General features: G+C 42.9%; 1 protein-coding gene across 4 annotated transcripts in view; it reads right to left on the minus strand.

The window, feature by feature from the left end:
* Positions 1–21,816, minus strand: part of VPS8 (VPS8 subunit of CORVET complex) — a 304,326-nt gene extending 282,510 nt beyond the window's left edge. For 3 of the 4 annotated variants that reach the window (XM_073231972.1, XM_073231971.1, XM_073231969.1), the window contains exons 1-3: positions 21,718–21,777; positions 4,603–4,839; positions 3,729–3,797 (exon numbers count right to left, since the gene is read on the minus strand). In XM_073231972.1, the coding sequence (XP_073088073.1) occupies positions 3,729–3,797; positions 4,603–4,755 (222 nt within the window). In that variant the 5' untranslated portion in view covers positions 4,756–4,839; positions 21,718–21,777. The other variant, XM_073231970.1, reaches the window with a different exon arrangement.
* Positions 21,817–22,345: the final 529 nt, after the last annotated feature.

The raw sequence follows: 22,345 nt of genomic DNA on the forward strand, positions 1-22,345 counted from the left end.
CAAAAAGGAACCCTGCAGTATGGGAGAATATATTTGAAAATGACACATCCGATAAAGGCTGGACATCCAGAATATATAAAGAGCTCACATGCCTCAACAAACAAAAAACAAATAACCCAATTAAAAAATGGGCAGAGGAACTGAACAGACAGTTCTCTAAAAAAGAAATACAGATGGCCAACAGACACATGAAAAGATGCTCCACATCGCTAATTATCAGAGAAATGCAAATTAAAACTACAATGAGGTATCACCTCACACCAGTAAGGATAGCTGCCATCCAAAAGACAAACAACAACAAATGTTGGTGAGGCTGTGGAGAAAGGGGAACCCTCCTACACTGCTGGTGGGAATGTAAATTAGTTCAACCATTGTGGAAAACAGTATGGAGGTTCATCAAAATGCTCAAAACAGACCTACCATATGACCCAGGAATTCCACTCCTAGGAATTTACCCTAAGAACGCAGCAATCAAGTTTGAGAAAGACAGATGCACCCCTATGTTTATCGCAGCACTATTTACAATAGCCAAGAATTAGAAGCAACCTAAATGTCCATCGGTAGATGAATGGATAAAGAAGATGTGGTACATATACACAATGGAATACTACTCAGCCATAAGAAGTGGAAAAATACAACCATTTGCAGCAACATGGATGGAGCTGGAGAGTATTATGCTCAGTGAAATAAGCCAAGCGGAGAAAGAGAAATACCAAATGATCTCACTCATCTGAGGAGTATAGGAACAAAGGAAAAACTGAAGGAACAAAACAGCAGCAGAATTACAGAACCCAAAAATGGACTAACAGGTACCAAAGGGAAAGGAACTGGGGAGGATGGGTGGGCAGGGAGGGATAAGGGGGGGGAAGAAGAAGGGGCGTATTAAGATTAGCATGCATGGGGGGGAGGGAGAAAGGGGAGGGTGGGCTGCACAACACAGAGAGGACAAGTAGTGACTCTACAACATTTTGCTAAGCTGATGGACAGTAACCGTAGTGTGGTTGTTAGGGGGGACCTGATATAGTGGAGAGCATAGTAAACATAGTATTCTTCATGTAAGTGTAGATTAAAAATTAAAAAAAAAAAAAGAAAGAAAGAAAGAAAAGGGGGATTACTCCTTGATAGGATAAAACTATTGGTAAATCAAAGATCAACGCATGCTTTAAATATCCTTAATGTTGATCACTTAAAGGGTGTCAGATGATCAGCTATGGAGGTACTGTTTTCTGATATTATTCCTTTCTCTTAATAGAAAAAAAAAAAGAAAAAAAAAAAGCAGTTACTGTGTGCTGACCTCCAATGAGTTCTGCACAGTAGTATAGAGGGCATGTCAAAGTGTGGGCAAAGGGTCTGTTTGTTTCTATGCAGAAGATCAAGGCCTAGCTTGGATACCCAGAAAATGAACTAAGATACGATATGAGGAGGAGCTTCCGGCATCAGCACTCTCTGGAGGACTTGTGCCGGGGGAGGATCATCAAAAAGCCTCCACAGGGATCTGGACGATGCTGCGGTTGTGGCTGCATCCAGTCCACCGTCTCCTGGACTTGCCATAGGAATGAGGAGGGAGATGTCTAGGCTGGCATGTGCATACAGTGAGACAACGAATTTGACCGGATCTGTACTGTTGGAACTCAACCAGGAGTTGGGAGGGGTGCAAGTTGTAGCACTCCAAAATCTCATGACTATAGACTATCTACGGTTAAAAGAACATATGGGATGTGAACAGATCCCAGAAATGGGTTGCTTTAATTTGTCTGATTTCTCTCAGACGGTTCAAGTACAGTTGGACAATATCCATCATATCATAGACAAATTTTCATAAATGCCTAGGGTGCCTAAATGGTTTTCTTGGCTTCACTGGAGATGGATGGTAATTATAGATTTGCTTTGTTTATGTCACTGTATTCCTATTATGTTAATATGTGTGTGCAAATTAGTTAGTAGTTTAAAACCTATACATACTTAAGGTACTCTACAAGAAGATATGTCAAAGAAATAATCAATCCTCCCATGTTTCCTTCATATGCTACATCTATAGCTTTTCTTCTTCCTTCCTAATTACAACCCTTAAATAGAATTCGCGCCTCATATCGAATTTACCGAGTATCATAATTCCTCCAGGTGGTAAAGATACCTCGAGACAAGTGCTGGGCATAGAAGCCACAGGGCATAAATCTGCAAAGAAGTAAAAAGCTAACCTTTGCAAACAATATGGCTTCTCTCTCACTTACCAACTTTACATTTCCCTGTATGGCCCCAGAAGATGACTGGTTAGCCAGAGACGGGTAAGATTCCTCAAGGGAGGAACAACCTAAGACAGGCACAGTCACATGGGGGCCATCAGGTGAGAATTTGGGGATCAACAGAGGTGAGGCTCAGAACCTCACCCCCTCTGCTTTGAGAGAAATTTTATGCATTCGTGGATGTTTTGCTGCCCTTGTCTAGCCTGGATTAATACTTAGTCCATAGGCACACACCTGATCATCTGATCATCTACATTTGCCCTCTTACAGCACTAAACTATGTTTTCTACCTTTATCTTGCATCTACCTACCACTTCAGCATTTTACTAAAAATAAAAATAATAATAATAATAGAGGGAGAAATGTGGGATCAACATATAAATCAAGTACCAAAATCAAATGAATATTCATATTTGACCTGATTGTTTATGGGTCATAATTCGTGATCAAAACCGAAAGTTTCTGTGATGAATGCCCTTGTACTGTTCACCATGTAAGTATTTATTCACTATGTAAGAATTCGTTCACCATGTAAGAACTTGTTCGTTATGCTTCAGAAGATTGGAGACTGACGAGAATTAGGCTTGAGATGGATTAATGATTGTACATTGAGCACTGACCCCCCTATACTGAATTTTATTGTTGTTAACAACCATTTGATCAATAAATATGAGAGATGCCCTCTCAAAAAAAAAAAAAAATAGAAATGAGTCATACAAGAAAAATTAAAGATACAATTCATAAAAAGTAGTTTGCATCCTAAAAATTGTGGACTATAACCCTGAAAGTATAAGTAAATAATAAAGACCAAGGCCCAATTCACTGAGAGCTATCGGATCAGTGGGCATTCTGTTGGGGAATCTTTGCATCATTATCTTTTAAAAAACACAACTGCAGAGCTGAAATAAATTAATACATTAAAAAACCTCCAAGGGGAGTGCTAAGTTTTTAAAAGATCAAGAAGACTGAGCTGAAGAGATGCATTACAAGGTTGTTCTTTAGCATCAGAGGATGAGCTATTTGAATATCACTGGTAGAGATAACATTATCAAAACATAATAAAAATCTCAAAGTGACATGAATTCAGTATTTAACTCACTTAATAAAACATTTTTTTTTTAATCTACCACGTATGAGGCATTGTACTGGGCACAGAGATGAACAAGACATGGCTTCTGCCCTGGAGCAGCTCCCAGTCTAGACTAGCACTGTCCAGCAGAACTTTCTGCAGCAGATGAAACATTCTGTCTCTATGCTGCCCACTATGGTAGCCACATGTGCCTCTACAGCACTTGAAATGCTCCTTGAATAACTAAGGAATTGAATTTTTAATTTTTATTTACCTGTATTTAATTTAAATTCAAGTTGCCACATGGGACTACTTGCACCCATATTGGAGAGTGCAGATCTAGACACACACACAAGTAACCCAGAAGAACTCAAATCAATGCCATGAAATGATAGTGATCATTAATATATACTTACTTCATTTAGTATGCTTTCCAGTGTTGGAGGAGTATCAACTTGAGGAATATCAAACTCTTTGTCATCAATCTAAATCAAGAAAAGAAATTAATGCTCACATAATGCTTCTTTCCCTCTTAAAATGATGAGGGTGTTTTAATTGATTAGAACCACTATCTATTAAGAGACAAACATACCACCAAACTAATCATACAGACAACCAACTCAATAATCCAAGGTAATAAGCATCAGGTCAAAAGACTACAGAATTGCTTCCATTTCTACCCACATATTCAGTAGTTATCAAGGACAAATATGTATTGACTGCATCATCCTGACAGCCCTTTCCAGAAAGCTTCTGTTGAAGGACTTTGGCATCCGCTTTCTTAAACATGACATAACAGCAATGTCATATGACAAGCCCTAATTTTCTAAGTTCAGACATAAGCAATACACAAAGGTTTGACATTGCACTTCTTAGTTATTTCATCAATTATAGTGAGAGTTGTTTGATTAAGTCAAACAACTTGTCATTGAATATTCTCATGGTCACAAAAACCTATTAGTACCACATCAATGGGGGAAAAAAACCACTGCACAAGAATTCTAAACCTACTACTAACTCTATGATCTTGAGAAGTCATTTAACATAGCTGCACCTCTCTTTCTTCCTCTACCAAATGGATTATCAGAGTGTTGTAAAGCTCAAATGAAAACATGTGAAGTATTTCATAAACTGTAATGAACTATACAAATGAAGAGTGGTGTCACATAAAACTATACAGAGACTCCTATTACTCACACAAAAATCACAGACTTAGGTCTTGGGTCCAAAACTATACCCTAATCAACATTTTAGTTAAATATCATCATTTGACACAAGTCGAATTTTTACCAGATCATTTTTGAACTCCACTTCCTTGTCCAGATCCATGAAAGAGAATTTTGAAAGTGAAACTTCTAGACTGAAATTCTTATTCAGTTCTTCTTCAGTCGTCTTGGCACAGAGGCTCTGTTCCACATTCTCATGGTCTGGTTCATTTTCCATATTTAATTTTAATAACAGTATTCAGTCAATCCAAGCCAAGTTTTTGTTTGTTTTTGGCCTTAGATCATGATGACTTGATGATCTCTTTTCAAAAAAGAAAAAAATATATATCATTTATATTTTTTCAACTGGATATTCCAAAGATCTGTTTGGTCTTTGTGGAAACTGATTCTTCACTCAGTCATCTGATTGTAGGCAAACAGAAATCAATACTAGGGTATGATATGGGGGCAGGGTTTCTATGGGAGCACAAAGGAGGAACTTTTACCTCAAGAGTCTGGGAAGAGGCCAACCACCTTAAGTCATAAGTCTGGTGATGATAGACTGGGGTTAAGCGCAGCTCCTAGACCTGGTACCAATTAGCTTTCTGTACCTAAGAGCAGGAGGGTAAACTGGTACCAAAAGCTGCAATTAACCTCTCTTCACATTCCCAAACCTCAGAAGAGATCTCCAGTTTCCCTGGAGATAAGCACACAGACCGTTTTTGTAGCTGGCATCCATATAGGGCCACAGATCTCTCAGGGACCTAACTGCAGATACAAAGAGCCCAGAATGGAATGGATTAGTTACTTAATATGACATTAGCAAGTCTATGTAGAACTACTAGGGAAGACTATAATGACCCCTGAATAAAGTAATTCCACAGCCAACTAAAGATTCCTAGAAAGAAAGCTAGGACATCTTCAGAGAAACCTAAAATATTAAAGAAAAAGAAATGTATGCAAATTTGTGTATATTTCACAGCTCTAAATGATACAGTGCTATATCAAAAACAAACAGATAATTTAGCTTACTTGCAAAATTGTCTAGAAAACAACTGCCTGCAAGATTTCTAGAAAAGTAAAGATATATTCAGGAGGAAAGTTACAATTTAATGATTACATCTGCTCTTAAATGTTTTTATTTTGTGTTACAATTAGGCTACAAGTGACCAAACTTTAAAAATGTCCATCACTTAGCTCTGCCTGTTTAGAATAAAAAAACACAAATATGAAAATGGAAACAATGCCATAGTAATAATGATAATAAAAACAAAGGTCATTTTGTTTTCAAAACTAAGCATTTTCCACAATACCCAACAACTAGCAGTAACTCTCAGTGGAAAGTTTTTTCTAACTATGTACTGCTCACAAGCAGCATAATCACCACCACCAACCCTCCCCACCACAGGAACTTCTCTTAACTCTTCTTACTCCTTAGTGAAGTGAAGACCAAAAAAAGGCTGACAACCACTGAGTCACTGAAAGAACTAATTTTTTAAAAGGGAGTTGAAAATTAGTTTCTGTTACTGTGTTTTAAAAAATAACATGCCCAAAAGTCACTGAGAATCTTATGTATTTCAGCTCATTTTTTAGTACTTATAATGAACTGCACTTCTTTTAATGTTTTTTATCATATTAAAAGAAATGAATGTCTACTATATGTAAGACATACAGATTCATGAAGACTGATTTTCCAGGAGCTGAAACTACTGCATCACTGGCTTCCACAGTCTCAAATAGCAGTTCTGGTCATTCTACCCAAAAAGCCTCCCACATTGCAAGTTCCATTCTTGGCATCTAGGTGAGATTTTTTAAAATTCTTAACACCGATTCTTTCTAGCGAGTACATTTGCTACATTACCAAATACTGACTAATCTCTTTCTTGTTACAGAAGACAAACTCTAAGACTATCCTACAAAGACATGCTATCAAATACATTCCTAGAAAACACCCTGAGGGGTAAGGGCACATTTGAAAGTAGCTTTCCAATCTTGGGTACCGCACTTTTTGCAATGAATCAAATGCAGTAGCAATATTAGCGTTCACATGCCTTTCTTCAAAGAAGACTGAGTTGGGTCATGACAAATTACTTCTTTAAAAAAATTCACTCTTACATCTACCACTTAGCAAAAATGATTACAGTTAGTCAAGGACTGTTTGCAAACATGCACAATCAAATTCACATTCAGTGGGTCCTGAGGACGGTTATATTTTATTCTTACACATTTTTTTTAAATAGTGAAGAAAACCATGCAGCCAAAAAAAAGGGGGGAAAGAAAAAAATTTCTATTGAAATTATTTAATAGCCTAAAATACTTCATATTTCTACAAAGAAGAATGTCTCCATCTTTCATCTGTCTCCAAAATAACTCAGAAAGGAAAACAAATTTTTTTCTGGTTCTTTTGTATCTCCTATCTGGAGTTAGCAAGAGGTTCTTAGAACAGCTCAGCATCTGTGAACACCAATACCACACTGAGGAAGGTTCAAGGGGTCAAGCACTCTGAAGAAAGAATATCATCCTGCCATGCTACTCTACTCCAGTTCCAACTTTCCCTTCAATGAGCTCCTGTTATTACAATGTGGTGGCAAAGTGAAAAGAACATAAGCCAAAGAATCAATTAAAATCAGGTTCCTATCTGTGATTTGGTCAATGTGTCTACCCTTTCTGAGCCCCTCTATTTCTACATCTTATAAAATGAAATGCTGTGGCCAATTATGTTTACCCAGAGAAGCACCTCTTGTTTTGGAAAGGGCTCCTTCAAACCATATATCTTTTGTAGAGGCTCCCAATCCAAAATTCCCTATTAATAGAAACTGCCTAATGTAGGCAGAGTTCTTCAGCAGGATTCATTAAGATGGAACTGGTGAGGAAGGGCTCTTCTCTGTTCTCTAAACAATGAGTAAGCATGGCAGCATCCCCACCCTGTTTTGCAGAAAAGATTATTTATCCAGCACACATCAACTCAGTACCTACTGGAGCTGTCACCGGAGCTCCACCTCTACTGACAATTTACATTACAGGTACAGATTCTCTAGCAAAAAGGACCTCTAAGAATGAAAGGATATTGAGAGAACTATGTGAACAATCCAAACAGAACAATATTCGCATTGTAGGGATACCAGAAGAAGAAGAGAGAGAGAAAGGTATAGAAAGTGTCTTTGAGGAGGTAATTGCTGAAAACTTCCCCAATCTGGGGAAGGAGATAGTTTCTCAGGCCATGGAGGTGCACAGATCTCCCAACATAAGGGACCCAAGGAGGACATCACCAAGACATATAGTAATTAAATGGCAAAGATCAAGGATAAAGAAAAAATACTAAAAGCAGCCAGAGAGAGAAATAAGATGACATACAAAGGAAAGCCCATCAGTCTAACATCAGACTTCTCAGCAGAAATCTTACATGCCAGAAGGGAGTGGCATGATGTATTTAATGCCATGAAGCAGAAGGGCCTGGAACCAAGATTACTTTATCCGGCAAGATTATCATTTAAATTTGAAGGAGAGATTAAACAATTTCCAGATAAGCAAAAGCTGAGAGAATTTACCTCCCACAAACCATCTCTACAGCCTATTTTGGAAGGACTCCTATAGATGGAAGTGTTCCTAAGGTTTAATAGCTGTCACCAGAGGTAATAAAACCATAGTAAAGAAAGTAGAACAGCTAATTACTAAGCAAATGCAAAATTAAATTAACTATCCCCAAAGTCAATCAAAGGATAGACAAACAATACAGAATATGATAACTAATATATAAAGGGGTTAATTCAGCAAGAGGATATAATCATTATAAACATCTATGTACCCAACACAGGAGCACCTACATATGTGAAACAAATACTAACAGAATTAAAAGGGGAAATAGAATGCAATGCATTCATTCTAGAAGACTTCAACACACCACTCACTCCAAAGGACAAATCAACCAGACAGAAAATAAGTAAGGAGACAGAGGCATTGAACAACACATTAGAACAGATGGACCTAACAGACATCTACAGAACTCTCCACCCAAAAGCAGCAGGATACACATTCTTCTCAAGTGTACATGGAACATTTTCAAGAATAGATCATATACTAGGCCACAAAAAGAGCCTTAGTAAATTGAAAAAGACTGAAATTATACCAACCAGCTTCTCAGACCACAAAGGTATGAAACTAGAAATAAATTATGCAAAGAAAATGAAAAAGCCCACAAACATATGGAGGCTTAAGAACATGCACCTAAATAACCAATGGATCAATGACCAAATAAAAACAGAGATCAAGCAATATATGGAGACAAATGACAGCAATAATTCAACACCGAAAAATCTGTGGGTCGCAGCAAAGTCCATGCTAAGAGGGAAGTATATTGCAATACAGGCTTACCTCAGGAAAGAAGAACAAACCCATGTGAACAGTCTAAACTCACAATTAACAAAACTAGAAAAAGAAGAACACATGAGGGATATAATAAAGATTAGACCAGAAATAAATAAAATCAAGAAGAATAAAACAGTGGAAAGAATCAATGAAAGCAGGAGCTGTTTCTTCGAGAAAATAAACAAAATAGATAACACCCTAGCCAGACTTACCAAGAAAAAAAGAGAGTCTACACACATAAATAGAATCAGAAATGAGAAAGGAAAAATGACTACAGACACCACAGAAATACAAAGAATTATTAGAGAATACTATGAAAAATTATATGCTAAAAACCTGGATAATCTAGGAGAAATGGAAAACTTTCTAGAAAAATACAACCTTCCAAGGCTGATCCAGAAAGAAACAGAAAATCTGAACAGACCAATTACTAGCAATGAAATTGAACTAGTAATCAAAAAACTACCTAAGAACAAAATCCCTGGACCAGATGGCTTCACTCACTGAATTTTATCAAACATTTAGTGAACACCTAATATCCATTCTCCTTATAGCTTTCCAAAAAGTAGAAGAGGATGGAATACTTTCAAACTCATTATATGAGGCCAGCATCACCCTTGAAGGGCCCCCACCCATAAGATGGCAAACTTCCTGCTTCTCTTCCGGGTCTTCAGCTCCTGCCGGCGCCACGTGAAGCTCAATCACCTCTTGCCCCCCTCCCAATCTCAGCACCCAGCCAATAGCCACCAGCCCCACAGAAGTAGCACCTCAATCACCCCATGCCCCTTCCTATATAACCCAGCACCTTTCCCTAAAAAAGTGGAATTCTCCAGTGAATTGCTACTGTGTGTCGCTCCTTCCTTTCATTGGTGCTGAAACCCGGGAGACGGGACACCCCAACTGGGCCCCATCTTCCCCCCCACCCCGACACCAGCAGCAGCTTGCCCTCGTCCTCTTTTTCTGGTGCTGGCTCCTCACACTCACCACTCCTCTTTGGCCTTTGGGTAGGTTTTCCCCTGGAGCAGGCCGCTCTTCCCTGAGCTATCGCAGCGCCATTGACCATGATCGTCCGGCAAGGCCCTGACGCTCGGGGATGAGGAGGGAGCTCTCCCCGCCTCAGGCCTTCACGGCTGCGGCGGACCCTCAGGCCCCTCCTCCAACAGCCATAAACGAGGTGACTCCTTTGTGGATGAGAACGCTCCCTTTTTCCCCCCCTCCTCCTTCCATTTCTTCCGCCGAAAATTCCTAGTACTAGGTTCCTAGTGACTCTGGCACTCTGCCTTCTTAGAGAAGTCTGAGTGATGACCCACACTTCCTAAGAAATTCCGACTCATATACGAGTTTCCACAGACCACCAAGGATCATCGGGGATGCCCTTTGTCTCCTTGCGGTCTGTTCCCAGTCCGAGGATCTCCTTTCATTTTCCCCTGTTCATCTCCTTCTCTGTCCTTTAGCCATGGGAGCCTCCTCATCCCTCCCTGAAAGTTCACCTCTTGAATGCCTGCTCAAGCATCTAGCTACCCTCTCCCTGACACCTGATATAAAACCAAAACTTCTCTGTAAATACTGCTCCCAAGATTGGCCGACATACCCCCTAGACAATAACAACCAATGGCCCGCAGGGGGAACTCTTGATCCTAACATCACTCGCGATCTTTTTAACTACTGCCAGCGCCTGAAAAAATGGAAGGAGATTCCCTATATCAAAGCTTTTCGCCTCCTACCTCAAAATCCCAGCCTCTACACCACCTGTTCCCCACCCCAAGTTCTCCTAGCCTGCAAGTCGTCTCCCTCCCCTCCACACACTCCCAGTCCCTCTTCGATTACCTTTGACCCAGCCGATGAAACTCCGCCATACAGGCTTCCCCCTTTGGCCCCTCCCCCCCAACCCCTCCCCCCTCTTCCGCCATCGCTGCAGCCTCCACCTCCTCCCCTGGAGAAGCCTCCTGTCCTCTCCCTTCCCCCTCCTCTCCTACAACAGCCCCTCCCCCTTCCTCCACCACCATCTCATCCCCCACCTCACCCCCTCCGCCTTTGTCCCCCTCACCTTCCCCGCCCCACAGATCAAGCCTGAGCCTTTCAGCCCCCTTCTAACTAAGTCCCAGGAGCCTCCTCTGTTCTTGCCTCTATCACCTGTCTCTCCCCCAGAGACTGAGCCAGAAACCTTCAGTCCCCCTCAGACTCGGTCCTGCGGGCCTCACAAAATTATTGCCCCCCTCCGGGAGGTGGCAAAACCTGAAAGCACTGTGTGTGTTCACATCCCTTTCTCCCTAGGAGATTTAGCCCAACTTGAGAAACGCCTAGGTTCCTTTTCCACTGATCCCATGACATACATCAGGGAGTTTCAATGGACCCTCCAGTCTTACAGCCTCACACATCATGACATTTTCATGCTCCTGGCCAATACCCTCCTCCCTGAAGAGCGTAGACGAGTTTGGGACTTTGCCCAAATGCACGCTACCAAAACCCACAGGACTGACCCCACCTATCACCCTGGCCCCTCCGCTGTCCCTGAACAAGACCCACACTGGGATTATAACACCGCTGTGGGTCTCCGCTCTCAAGATATTTTCGCCTCCTGCTTAATAGCAGGTCTGAAAAAAGAAGCTCGTAAAGTAGTCAATTTTCAAAAGCTCCAAGACATAATTCAAAGGAGGGAGGAAACTCCCTCCGAGTTCTTAGACAGACTCACTCAAGCCCTATTACAGTATACCAGCCTGGACCCAGAAACGCCTGATGGAAGACATGTCCTTATGACATACTTCCTAGCTCAAAGCTACCCCGACATTAAAACTAAACTCAAAAAGTTAGAACAGGGCTCCGCTACCCCACAGACTGAGATCCTAACAGTGGCCTTTAAAGTCTTTCATAACCAGGAGGAGGAGAAAGAACGCCGTAAACAAAAGGCTGATCACGCCAACTTCCAAATGTTGGCCCAGCTGATAAAACCACAACCTGGGTGCTCCTCTACAAACAAGCCCTCCCCCCCAGAACTTGTTTCAAGTGCGGAAAAGAAGGACATTGGTCAAGGGTGTGCCCCTCCCCCAGATCTCCTACCACCCCATGCCCCAGATGCCACAAAAAGGGCCACTGGGGGTCTGATTGCCCAACCACACGAAGGGGAGACTAGACAAACAACCCCCATCCTAAGCCCACCATAGTGGGACTGGCAGAAGAAGATTGACGGGGGCTGGGGGCTTCTCGCCCGACCATTTCCATCACCAAACAGGAGCCCGGGGTTACTTTAATAGTAGATGGTCGCCCCATCTCCTTCCTCCTAGATACAGGAGCCATCTTCTCAGTCTTGCGAGAATACTGGGGCCCTACCACGCCAGCCATTACTCCTATAGTCGGGGTAGGAGGTAAACAGATTTTTCCATTAACCCCCCCCCCCTTTTATGCACAATCCAAGACAATCCCATACCTTTCTCCCACTCCTTCCTGGTTATGCCCCAGTGTCCCATCCCTTTACTAGGACAGGATATCCTTTCTCTCCTCCACGTTTCCATAACTATATCCACTCCCACAGCCCCCAGTACTCCCTTTCTGATGGCCCTCATAGCCGACGATCCCCCTCTACCCAATGAAAGCTCCAGTTCCACCCTCATACACCCTGTAAATCCCAAAGTTTGGGACATTACCAGCCCCTCCGTGGCTCTATGTCCTCCTGCCTCTATCAAATTACGTGACCCCTCTCAGTATATCTGCCAGGCCCAATACCCCCTAACCACTTCAGCCCTCATAGGCCTTCAACCCATCATTCAAGATCTCTAGGCCAATATTATGGCTCATCCTTTGCCCCAGTAGCTTATCTCTCCAAGCAATTAGACCCCACAGTTCGGGGATGGGCCCCCTGCCTACGGGCATTAGCTGCTGGGCAGCTCTTGCAGGAAGACGCTCATAAACTAACATTCGGGGCGCCCCTTACCAGTCTGTCCCCACATCACCTAAAGGACCTATTAACCTACAAAAGTTTACAAAATCTCCCTCCAGACTCCTGACCTTACTATCCTCTTTCCTCCAAAATCCAGACATTTCTTTCCTCCCCTGCCAGCCCCTGAATGTCAGGCCCAATACCCCCTCTCACACTCTGACCTCATCTGGTTTACTGATGGGTCCTCCTTTAAACATGAGGGCACCCACTACGCAGGATACACAGTAGTCTCCCTCAAAGACGTCATCGAGGCATGAGCCCTACCCCCCGGTACAACCAATCAACAGGCCGAACTCATTGCAGCCACAAGAGCTTGCACTCTGGCCCGGGACATGTCTCTCACACTGTACACTGACTCCAAATATGTATTCCACATTCTCTTGTCTCATGCGGTAGTATGGAAAGAACAAGGCCTCCTCACCACAAAAGGAAATTCCATCACTAATTCAGCCTTAATAACTAAACTCCTAGAGGCTTCGCAATTCCCACACCAACTGGGCATAGTCCACTGCAAGTCACATCAAAAGGATGACTCCCCCATTGCAAGAGGTAACAACAAAGCTGACAGAGTAGCCCAGTCAGTTGCCCTATCAGAAGACACACCAGACAACAATCCGTCTGCCCTTGCGGTTTTAGCCTTATCACAAGACACCCTCTGTTCCCAGGACAAAGAGTCCTTCTTCCGCTTCTTACACGATCTGTTCCATCCTAGCCCCCAATCCTTGATCCATTTTTTACAATCCTTTTTTTCTCTCTCTCCTGAAGACAAAATCCTACTTGACCAAATCACCCGTAGGTGCACCATCTGCTAATGCACTAACCCTAATACCCCCCTCAAGGCCCGACCCTTCCCGGCTCATCAAGCAAGGGGTAATGTCCCCGCCGCAGATTGGCAAATAGACTTCACTAACATGCTCCCCGTATGGTGTACCAGATACCTACTCGTGTTAGTAGATACATTTTCAGGATGGGTTGAAGATTTCCCCACCACTAACAAACGAGCGTCCATGGTTGCCTCTATCCTCCTCACCCAGATCTTTCCTAGGTTCAGGATGCCCACTTCCCTCCAATCAGATAACGGCCCTGAATTCACTGTCCAAATTATCCAGAACCTCTCCAAGTCGCTCTCACTCCCCTGGCATTTACATTGTCCTTATCGACCACAGGCTTTGGGAAAAGTAGAAAGAACCAATAGGACTCTAAAGGACATCCTGACCAAACTATCTCTAGAACTACACCTTGACTGGGTTCGCTTACTTCCCTTAGCTCTACTCCGCATTCGGGCCCTCCCAAAGAAACCTTCCTTCTTGTCGCCCTTTGAGATCATGTACGGCCGCCCAATTCTTCCCCCGGGGCTCCCTTCCCACAAAGGACCAATTCCTCCCAATATGGCTCTTCCACTACTCTCTCTCCTCCACACTGAATTGTGGAAATATCAGGATTGGCTCCTTCCTGATCCATCCACCTCCCAAAATCCTCCTGTCTTACAGCCCAGCCAACTAGTGTTTTATAAGCCGCCAGAGGATCAGCCCTCTCTCACCCCAAAATGGGAAGGTCCACACCCAGTTATTCTCTGCACCCCCTCGGCTGCCAAGCTCTCACTGCCTGATAACTCTGTCACCCCTTGGATTCATATCTCCAGGTTGAAACCAAACACCCAGGACCCACCTTCTTTGGACACCCAAGACCCATCAGTCACAATCCAGAGTCCTTCAGATACAGCCCAAGATGCTGTCTACTCTACCATGCCTCATCTCTCTGATCCCTTGAAACTCCGCATCTCCCGTTCACCCCCTTTGCCATCCATACCCAAATCATGATTTTTTCCTCCTTTACTGCTCTCTCACTTTTTTTCGTCATTCCTATTGTCTTCCCCGCCACCCCAGCCTCCTTTGTATGGCGATTCAAAGTCAGACAGACTTACACACAGCATCAAACAAAAGTTACTGCCCTCATTGCCACATTAGACTGCCCTCTAAAGGGCTGCTCCGAGCCTTTATACCTCCACTTTCCTCCCTCCACTGAAGTGTTCACTAGCAGCTACCTTTATTCTCCCTACCTCTGCTTCCTCTATGACCAAAGACAAGCCTATTGCAGGTGATGGCAAGATACCTACGGGGGATGTCCCTACTGGTCTTGCGCCATTCACTACATGGGTAACTCCCGGTACCCACAGTATTACTCCTCCAACCGTTTCATGAAATATCCCAACGGCTCATTCTCCTTATCAATCCCAGATCCCTGGGACTCTCGATGGGCCGCCGGAGTCACAGCCTCAGTTTACTATGTGGGGTCCTCGACCCCCCACGGTACCCTTCATATCTCTCGAGAGTATGTTCCCTCTCATTCCCAGATCTCTCAAGTTGCATCCGATATCGGACATTCCGAAAAAGTAATTATCCAAACTCTTGACGGCACCTCTTCATCTTCTCACCCCTGCCCCTCTTCCAATTCCTCCTACTCTTGGTTATAGCTCATTCAGGACACCACCATCTTTCTCAACCACACCCTTAACACCGCCAATTGTTTCTTGTATGCATCACTACAGCGCCCACTGCTAGCCACCGTACCCCGTAACATTTCCAATTACTCCTTTCACACAGGACAACCCTTCCGCCCCCTGGCAGACATACCCCTATGGGAACCAGAATACGCAAACAATCTCACCATCCACCACTGTGTAGGCCCAACCCCTCCCCCCTCCAGCGCACTTCACTGTCTCTCTATCCACACCCCTACCTCTGGCTCTAAGACTTTTATGCAACTGGGACACTTCTTTTGGTGTAATGGCAGTCTTTTTAACTCACTGCCTCCCAATTCCAGCACACCCTGCATTCTCTTCACCCTAATCCCACAGCTTACACTTTACAGCATGGCAGAATTCCTTGAGCTTCAACCTCCTTTGCCCTTGCACACAAGAAGGGCTGCTTTCCTTCCCATTATGGTTGGTATTTCTCTAGTCACCTCAGCCATTGGGGCAGGATTTTCAGGGGGAGCCTTGGGTCACTCTCTATGGGCAATTAGAGATCTCAATACCAAACCTGAGGGAGCCCTGACATCCACTGCCGATTCCCTGGCCTCTCTCCAAAGACAGGTCACTTCGCTAGCTAAGGTCACCCTTCAAAACCGGCGGGTCTTAGATCTGCTTACAGCTGAAAAGGGTGGCACCTGCGTCTTCCTTCAAGAGGAGTGCTATTACATCAACAAATCCGGCATTGTAGAAACTGACATTACCAAACTCACCGACCTTGCCTCCAGCCTCCACTCTGCTTCCAATTCCAACCCATTCTCTTCAATACTAACAAACCCCTTCCTCACCTGGCTGTGGCCCATTGCAGGCCCTATAATAATCATTCTTTTCACCTGTCTCTTCTTGCCTTGTATAGTAAAGTTTATCAAATCCCAAGTCGGTAAAATCTCTAATCAAACTTTCAACAAGCTTTTACTCAGAAACTACCAGCTTTTAGCCACAGAAGATCCCTCACCCTCACATAACCTCCTCACCACTCACTGAGATGGACCCCTCTCCCCGCTGGAAACAGTTCCTGGAAACACTGGCCACAGACGCCTGACTTCTGGCACCCGTATCCTCTTGGCACCACTGGAATCAACAAGTCCTTGACCTATGGTTACAGGGAACCTTCATTGATTTCCAACCTGAAGAAGTCCACATCTACTTGTCCTTACTGTGGGGAGTCCTATCAACTCTTTCCTCCCAATCCTCAAGCCCTCACTCCCTTCTCTGCCCCTGTTCAGCAGGAAGCAGTCAGAGAGAAAGCAACATCCACAACCCCATAGAGGAGAAAGGGAGGGAATGAAGGGCCCCCACCCTTAAGATGACGAACTTCCTGCTTCTCTTCTGGGTCTTTGGCTCCCACCAGCGCCACCTGAAGCCCAATCACCTCTCGCCCCCTCCCAATCTCAGCACCCAGCCAATAGCCACCAGCCCCATAGAAGTAGCACCTCAATCACCTCATGCCCCTTCCTATATAACCCAGCACCTTTCCCTAATAAAGCGGAATTCTCCGGTGAATTGCTGCTGTGTGTCGCTCCTTCCTTTCAACCCTAATATCAAAACCAGGCAAAGACACCACAAAAAAAGAAAAGTACAGACCAATATCCCTGATGAACAGAGATGCAAAAATACTCAACAAAATATTAGCAAACTGAATTCAAAAATACATCAAAAAGATCATCTATCATGATCAAGTAGGATTTATTCCAGGGATGCAAGGATGGTACAATATTAAAAAATCCATCAACATCATCCACATCAACAAAAAGGACAAAAACCAAATGATCATCTCCATAGATGCTAAAAAAGCATTTGACAAAATTCAACATCCATTCATGATAAAAACTCTCAACAAAATCGGTATAGAGGGCAAGTACCTCAACATAATAAAGGCCATATATGACAAACCCATAGCCAACATCATACTTAACAGCAAGAAGCTGAAAGCTTTTCCTTTAAGATTGGGAACAAGACAAGGATGCTCACGCTCCACACTTTTATTCAACATAGAACTGGAGGTCCTCACCATGGCAATCAGACAACACAAAGAAATAAAAGGCATCCAGATTGACAAGGAAGTAGACAAACTGTCACTGTTTGCAGATGACATGGTATTGTATATAAAGAAACCTAAAGAATCCACTCCAAAACTACTAGATCTAAATTCTGAATTCAGCATAGTTGCAGGATACAAAATTAATACACAGGAATCTGTTGCATTCCTATACACTAATGATGAACTAGCAGAAAGAGAAATCAGGAAAACAAGTCCATTCACAATTGCATCAAAAAGAATAAAATACCTAGGAATAAACCTAACCAAGGAAGTAAAAGACCTATACTCTGAAAACTACAAAACACTCATGAGAGAAATTAAAGAAGATACCAATAAATGGACACACATCGCATGCTCATGGATAGGAAGAATTTATACTGTCAAAATGGACATCCTGCCTAAAGCAATCCACAGATTCAATGCAATTCCTATCAAAATACCAACAGCACTCTTCAACGAACTAGAGAAAATAGTTCTAAAATTCATATGGAACCAGAGAAGACACGAATAGTCGAAGCAATCCTGAGAAGGAAGAATAAAGCTGGGGGGACTACCCTCTCTCTGATTTCAAGCTCTACTACAAAGCCACAGTAATCAAGACAATTTGGTACTGGCCAAGAACAGACCCATAGACCAATGGAACAGACTAGAGAGCCCAGATACTAACCCAAGCATATATGGTCAATTAATATACGATAATGAAGCCATGGACATAAAATGGGGAAATGACGGTCTCTTCAACAACTGGTGTTGACAAAACTGGACAGCTACATGCAAGAGAATGAAACTGGATTATTGTCTATCCCCATACACAAAAGTAAACTTGAAATGGATCAAAGATCTGAATATAAGTCATGAAACTATAAAACTCTTAGAAGGAAACATAGGCAAAAATCTCCTGAATATAAACATGAGCAACTTTTTTCTGAACGCATCTCCTTGAGCAAGGGAAACAAAGGAAAAATGAACAAATGGGACTACATTAAACTAAAAAGCTTCTGTACAGCAAAGGATGCCACCAACAGAACAAAAAGGCATCCTACAGTATGGGAGAATATATTTGTAAATGACATATCTGACAAGGGGTTAACATCCAAAATATATAAAGAACTCTTACACCCCAACACCCAAAAAGCAAATAACCCAATTAAAAAATGGGCAGAGGATATAAACAGACAATTCTCCAAAGAAGAAATTCAGATAGCCAACAGGCACATGAAAAGATGCTCCACATCACTACTTATCAGGGAAATGCAAATAAAAACCACAATGAGGTATCACTTAACACCAATTAGGATGGCCAGTATTGAAAAGATAAGAACAGCAAATGCTGGTAAGGATGTGGAGAAAGGGGAACCCTCCTACACTGTTGGTGGGAAGGTAAGCTAGTTCAACCATTGTGGAAAGCAATATGGAGGTTCCTCAAAAAACTAAAAACAGAAATGCCATTTGACCCAGGAATTCCACTCCTAGGAATTTACCCAAAGAATATAATTTCTCAGATTCAAAAAGACATATGCAACCCTATGTTTATTGCAGCACTATTTACAATAGCCAAGATTTGGAAGCAATCTAAGTGTCCATCAGTAGATGAATGGATAAAGATGTGGTACATATACACAATGGAGTACTATTCAGCCCTAAGAAACAAATCCTACCATTTGCAACAACATGGATGGAGCTGGAGGATATTATGCTCAGTGAAATAAGCCAGGCGGAGAAACACAAGTACCAAATGATTTCCCTCATTTGTGGAGTATAACAACGAAGCAAAACTGAAGGAACAAAACAGCAACAGACTCACAGACTCCAAGAAGGGACTAGCGGTTGCCAAGGGGGAGGGGTGGTGGAGTGCAGGTGGGGAGGGAGGGAGAAGAGGATTGAAGGTATTATGATTGGCACACATGGTATGGGGGGATCACGGGGAAGACAGTGTAGCACAGAGAAGGCAAATAATGGCTCTGTGGCATCTTACTATACTGTTGGGCAGTGACTGCAATGGGGTATGGGGGAGACACGATAACAAGGGTGAATGTAGTAACCACATTGTTTTTTCATGTGAAACCTCATAAGAGTGTATATCAGTAATACTTAATAAAAAAGGGGAAAACATATTTGCTGATTAACACAAATTGGAAGATAGGAATAACACCTGTGTTACAAATTAAATACATCAGTTTTGTTACCTGTAATTGTTAAGCTTCAGAGGATATTTTCTGACTCAGAGCATACAGGAATCTATGCCATAATAATCCAAGTTATAGTTGAGTTGTACCTTTATATAATCAGGCACATCACCTATTGTTGATCATTTTCATACCTTATATATCAACTAAATCTGTCCTTGCTCAAAAAGTCTATTTTGTCCTGCTCAACTAGCCTAGGTTCCCTATTAATATGCACCTATAAATTCATCTTCCACTGTCATTACACTTATCACATTGCAATAATTTTATCAGTGTCTGAACCATCATTCTCTTTGCCTTGTTCACAATTGTGTTCTTAGTGCCTAAATTACATAGTAGCTAATTAACCTACCAATCCATTCATCCATGCATCTATTCCTCACCCCTTCCCTTCTCCCTCCCTAGGTAAGCAGCCAAGCAACACTGCATCACTGGTTTCCAGTCTCAAATAGCAGTTCTGGTCATTCTACCCCAAAAAGCCTCCCACATTGCAAGTCCCATTCTTGGCATCTAGGTGAAATTTTTTAAAATTCTTAACACCGAATTTTTTAAATGATCATTTAGCTTATGTCACGTGTCACACATTCTACAATTTCAGATGTTTTGTGTTCTTTTGCATTAAGTCAGCCTATAGGCCAAGACGAAAGCAGTGGAAATATATGGTATGTCCATTCCAGTTACAGGAATTCAGCTATTGTCTTCAGCAAAGGGAAAGAGAAAATAAATAAATAAAAGATGCACACAGAGCCAGGGACTCTGTGCACCATTCTGCTCAATAACTATATGCTTCACAGGGAGCCTGAGATAGGACACAGGTAACTGCTGTCCTCTCCTGGGATTTGCAAATACTGAGGGTAGGAGTTTTCTCTGTACTTTGGGGTGCTTAAGCTTGGAAGTTATAGCACGGGGACTGTTACACAGGATAAAGATTATTCAAATATTTATTCAGGATTCAGTTAAGAACAGTTTGATCTTACAAATATACAGTGACACCTGAAGCTGTGGGTCAAGACACTACCTTACCTCTGTGAAAACCATAAACAGATAAAAAGTTGAACATGCTTCATTAAGCTCAAAGGCCTTACTTTTCATTCACCTAGAGAGCTGACATTTGGCATCACAATGGTTGAAAGGTCTATGAAAGAGTGGGATACAGCTAAAAATTACCAAGATGCCCCAATATTCTGGAAGACAGGAAACATCTACCTGCTAATGCTGGTCCAGTTGCAAAACAACTATATAAAGGACAATCAACATACTATTTCCTGAGGGCTCTGGAAAGAATGTTGTCACATATGTCTCTTTGACATATGAAACCCAACAACACACGATTTTCTGAGGGCTCTGGAATGTTCTCATATATAACTATGTCTCTTTAACATATGAAGCCCAACAGCTCAACCAGAACTTCTCCCCCATTTTTCCTTACTCTGCATTCTATGGAACAGGCCAGCTCTTGCCAGAAAATTTAATTGCCACTCTTTGCGTAAGTTTAATGAGCAAACCCATGTCTTACACAAACATATGTAGATCCTCCATTCTTAGTTGTATTGGACATACTTCAAACACACACACACCTGACATGTAATTATCTCCCAATAGACATACAGAGTAGAGCTGGCCCTCAAATTAATATCCATCTTTTGCCTTTTTTCCACCTTGCAGATAAACTGGAACCAGCCTCACAAGGTACGCACCAATCCTAAGCGATGGGCACCCTATCTAAACCGCGGCCTCCACCTGGGAAACCTATTCAGCCCAGTCCTCAAGGGATGGAGGGCCCTACACCTGTGCCCCGCGAGCTGCACACCTGTTCCGTCCTAGGGAAAGAAGGTGATCACCCTCCTGTCTCAGGGGGAGTGGGAGCACCTGTCCCTCAGCCTCCTATTCGTTTGGAACCGACAAATGGAAATTGACCAGTTCCAGGCCGAACTCAAGACACACCCCTCCACCCCAATGTCAACGCCGTCGGGTGGGTTCAGTTAGCCCGTCAGAGGCTGCTTCGTCAGCCACCCCGAGGCCGCGCCGCTGTCGCGCCGGGAAAGGACCTTGGCTCGGGGACCTGGCGCGAGTTCTTCTCCGCCCGGGGAACAGCCTCTCCCCGATGTTCCCACCCGGGCTGGCCCACACTGGAAATACGTTACCTGCTCAGGCTCTGACTCTACCCCAGGACCCCGGCCCACGTAGCCCCGCCCCCGCTCTAGCCTTACGCACGCGCAAATCTGCCACTGGTAGCCACGCTTCCGCTTTCCCCTGCTCCCCACCGGGTCTCTCCTGGGCGGTCCGCCCCTCTACACCCCGCCCCATTTAAAGGGCCAGAGACACACAGTCTCATCCACTAAGACAGTGTTAAGTTCAGTGTCATGGAGAACAGGAGAGTAAACGTCAGAGGAAGGATGCAGGACAATAAGTAGTAGTTCGTGAGAGGAGAAGAGAAAACCTCCTCTGGCCCTGTGTCAAAGAATTCATCTGGCCTACCTTCAGCCAGCTCAGAAAGGGCGTTTGGTTCCCAAACTTTCTGAGTTTGCAGACGGTACATTTTTTCTTAATCTTTTTGAAGACAAACAGAACTGACAGCTTTTTACTTTGCCAAGTAAGGACCACAAACACACACACTAAAAACCAACTACTATTTTCCAATTTATCAACATTGTTCCACAAAAATACATTTTTAACACAAAAATATAGGAAAACACACTCAAATAAAGATGTCACTTAAAAGGGTAAAAACATGTTTATTTATCTTATTCTTCCTGAAGAAAGATGACAGCT

Source organism: Manis javanica, chromosome 3 (assembly GCF_040802235.1).
Source record: "Manis javanica isolate MJ-LG chromosome 3, MJ_LKY, whole genome shotgun sequence".
Classification (NCBI taxonomy): domain Eukaryota; kingdom Metazoa; phylum Chordata; class Mammalia; order Pholidota; family Manidae; genus Manis; species Manis javanica.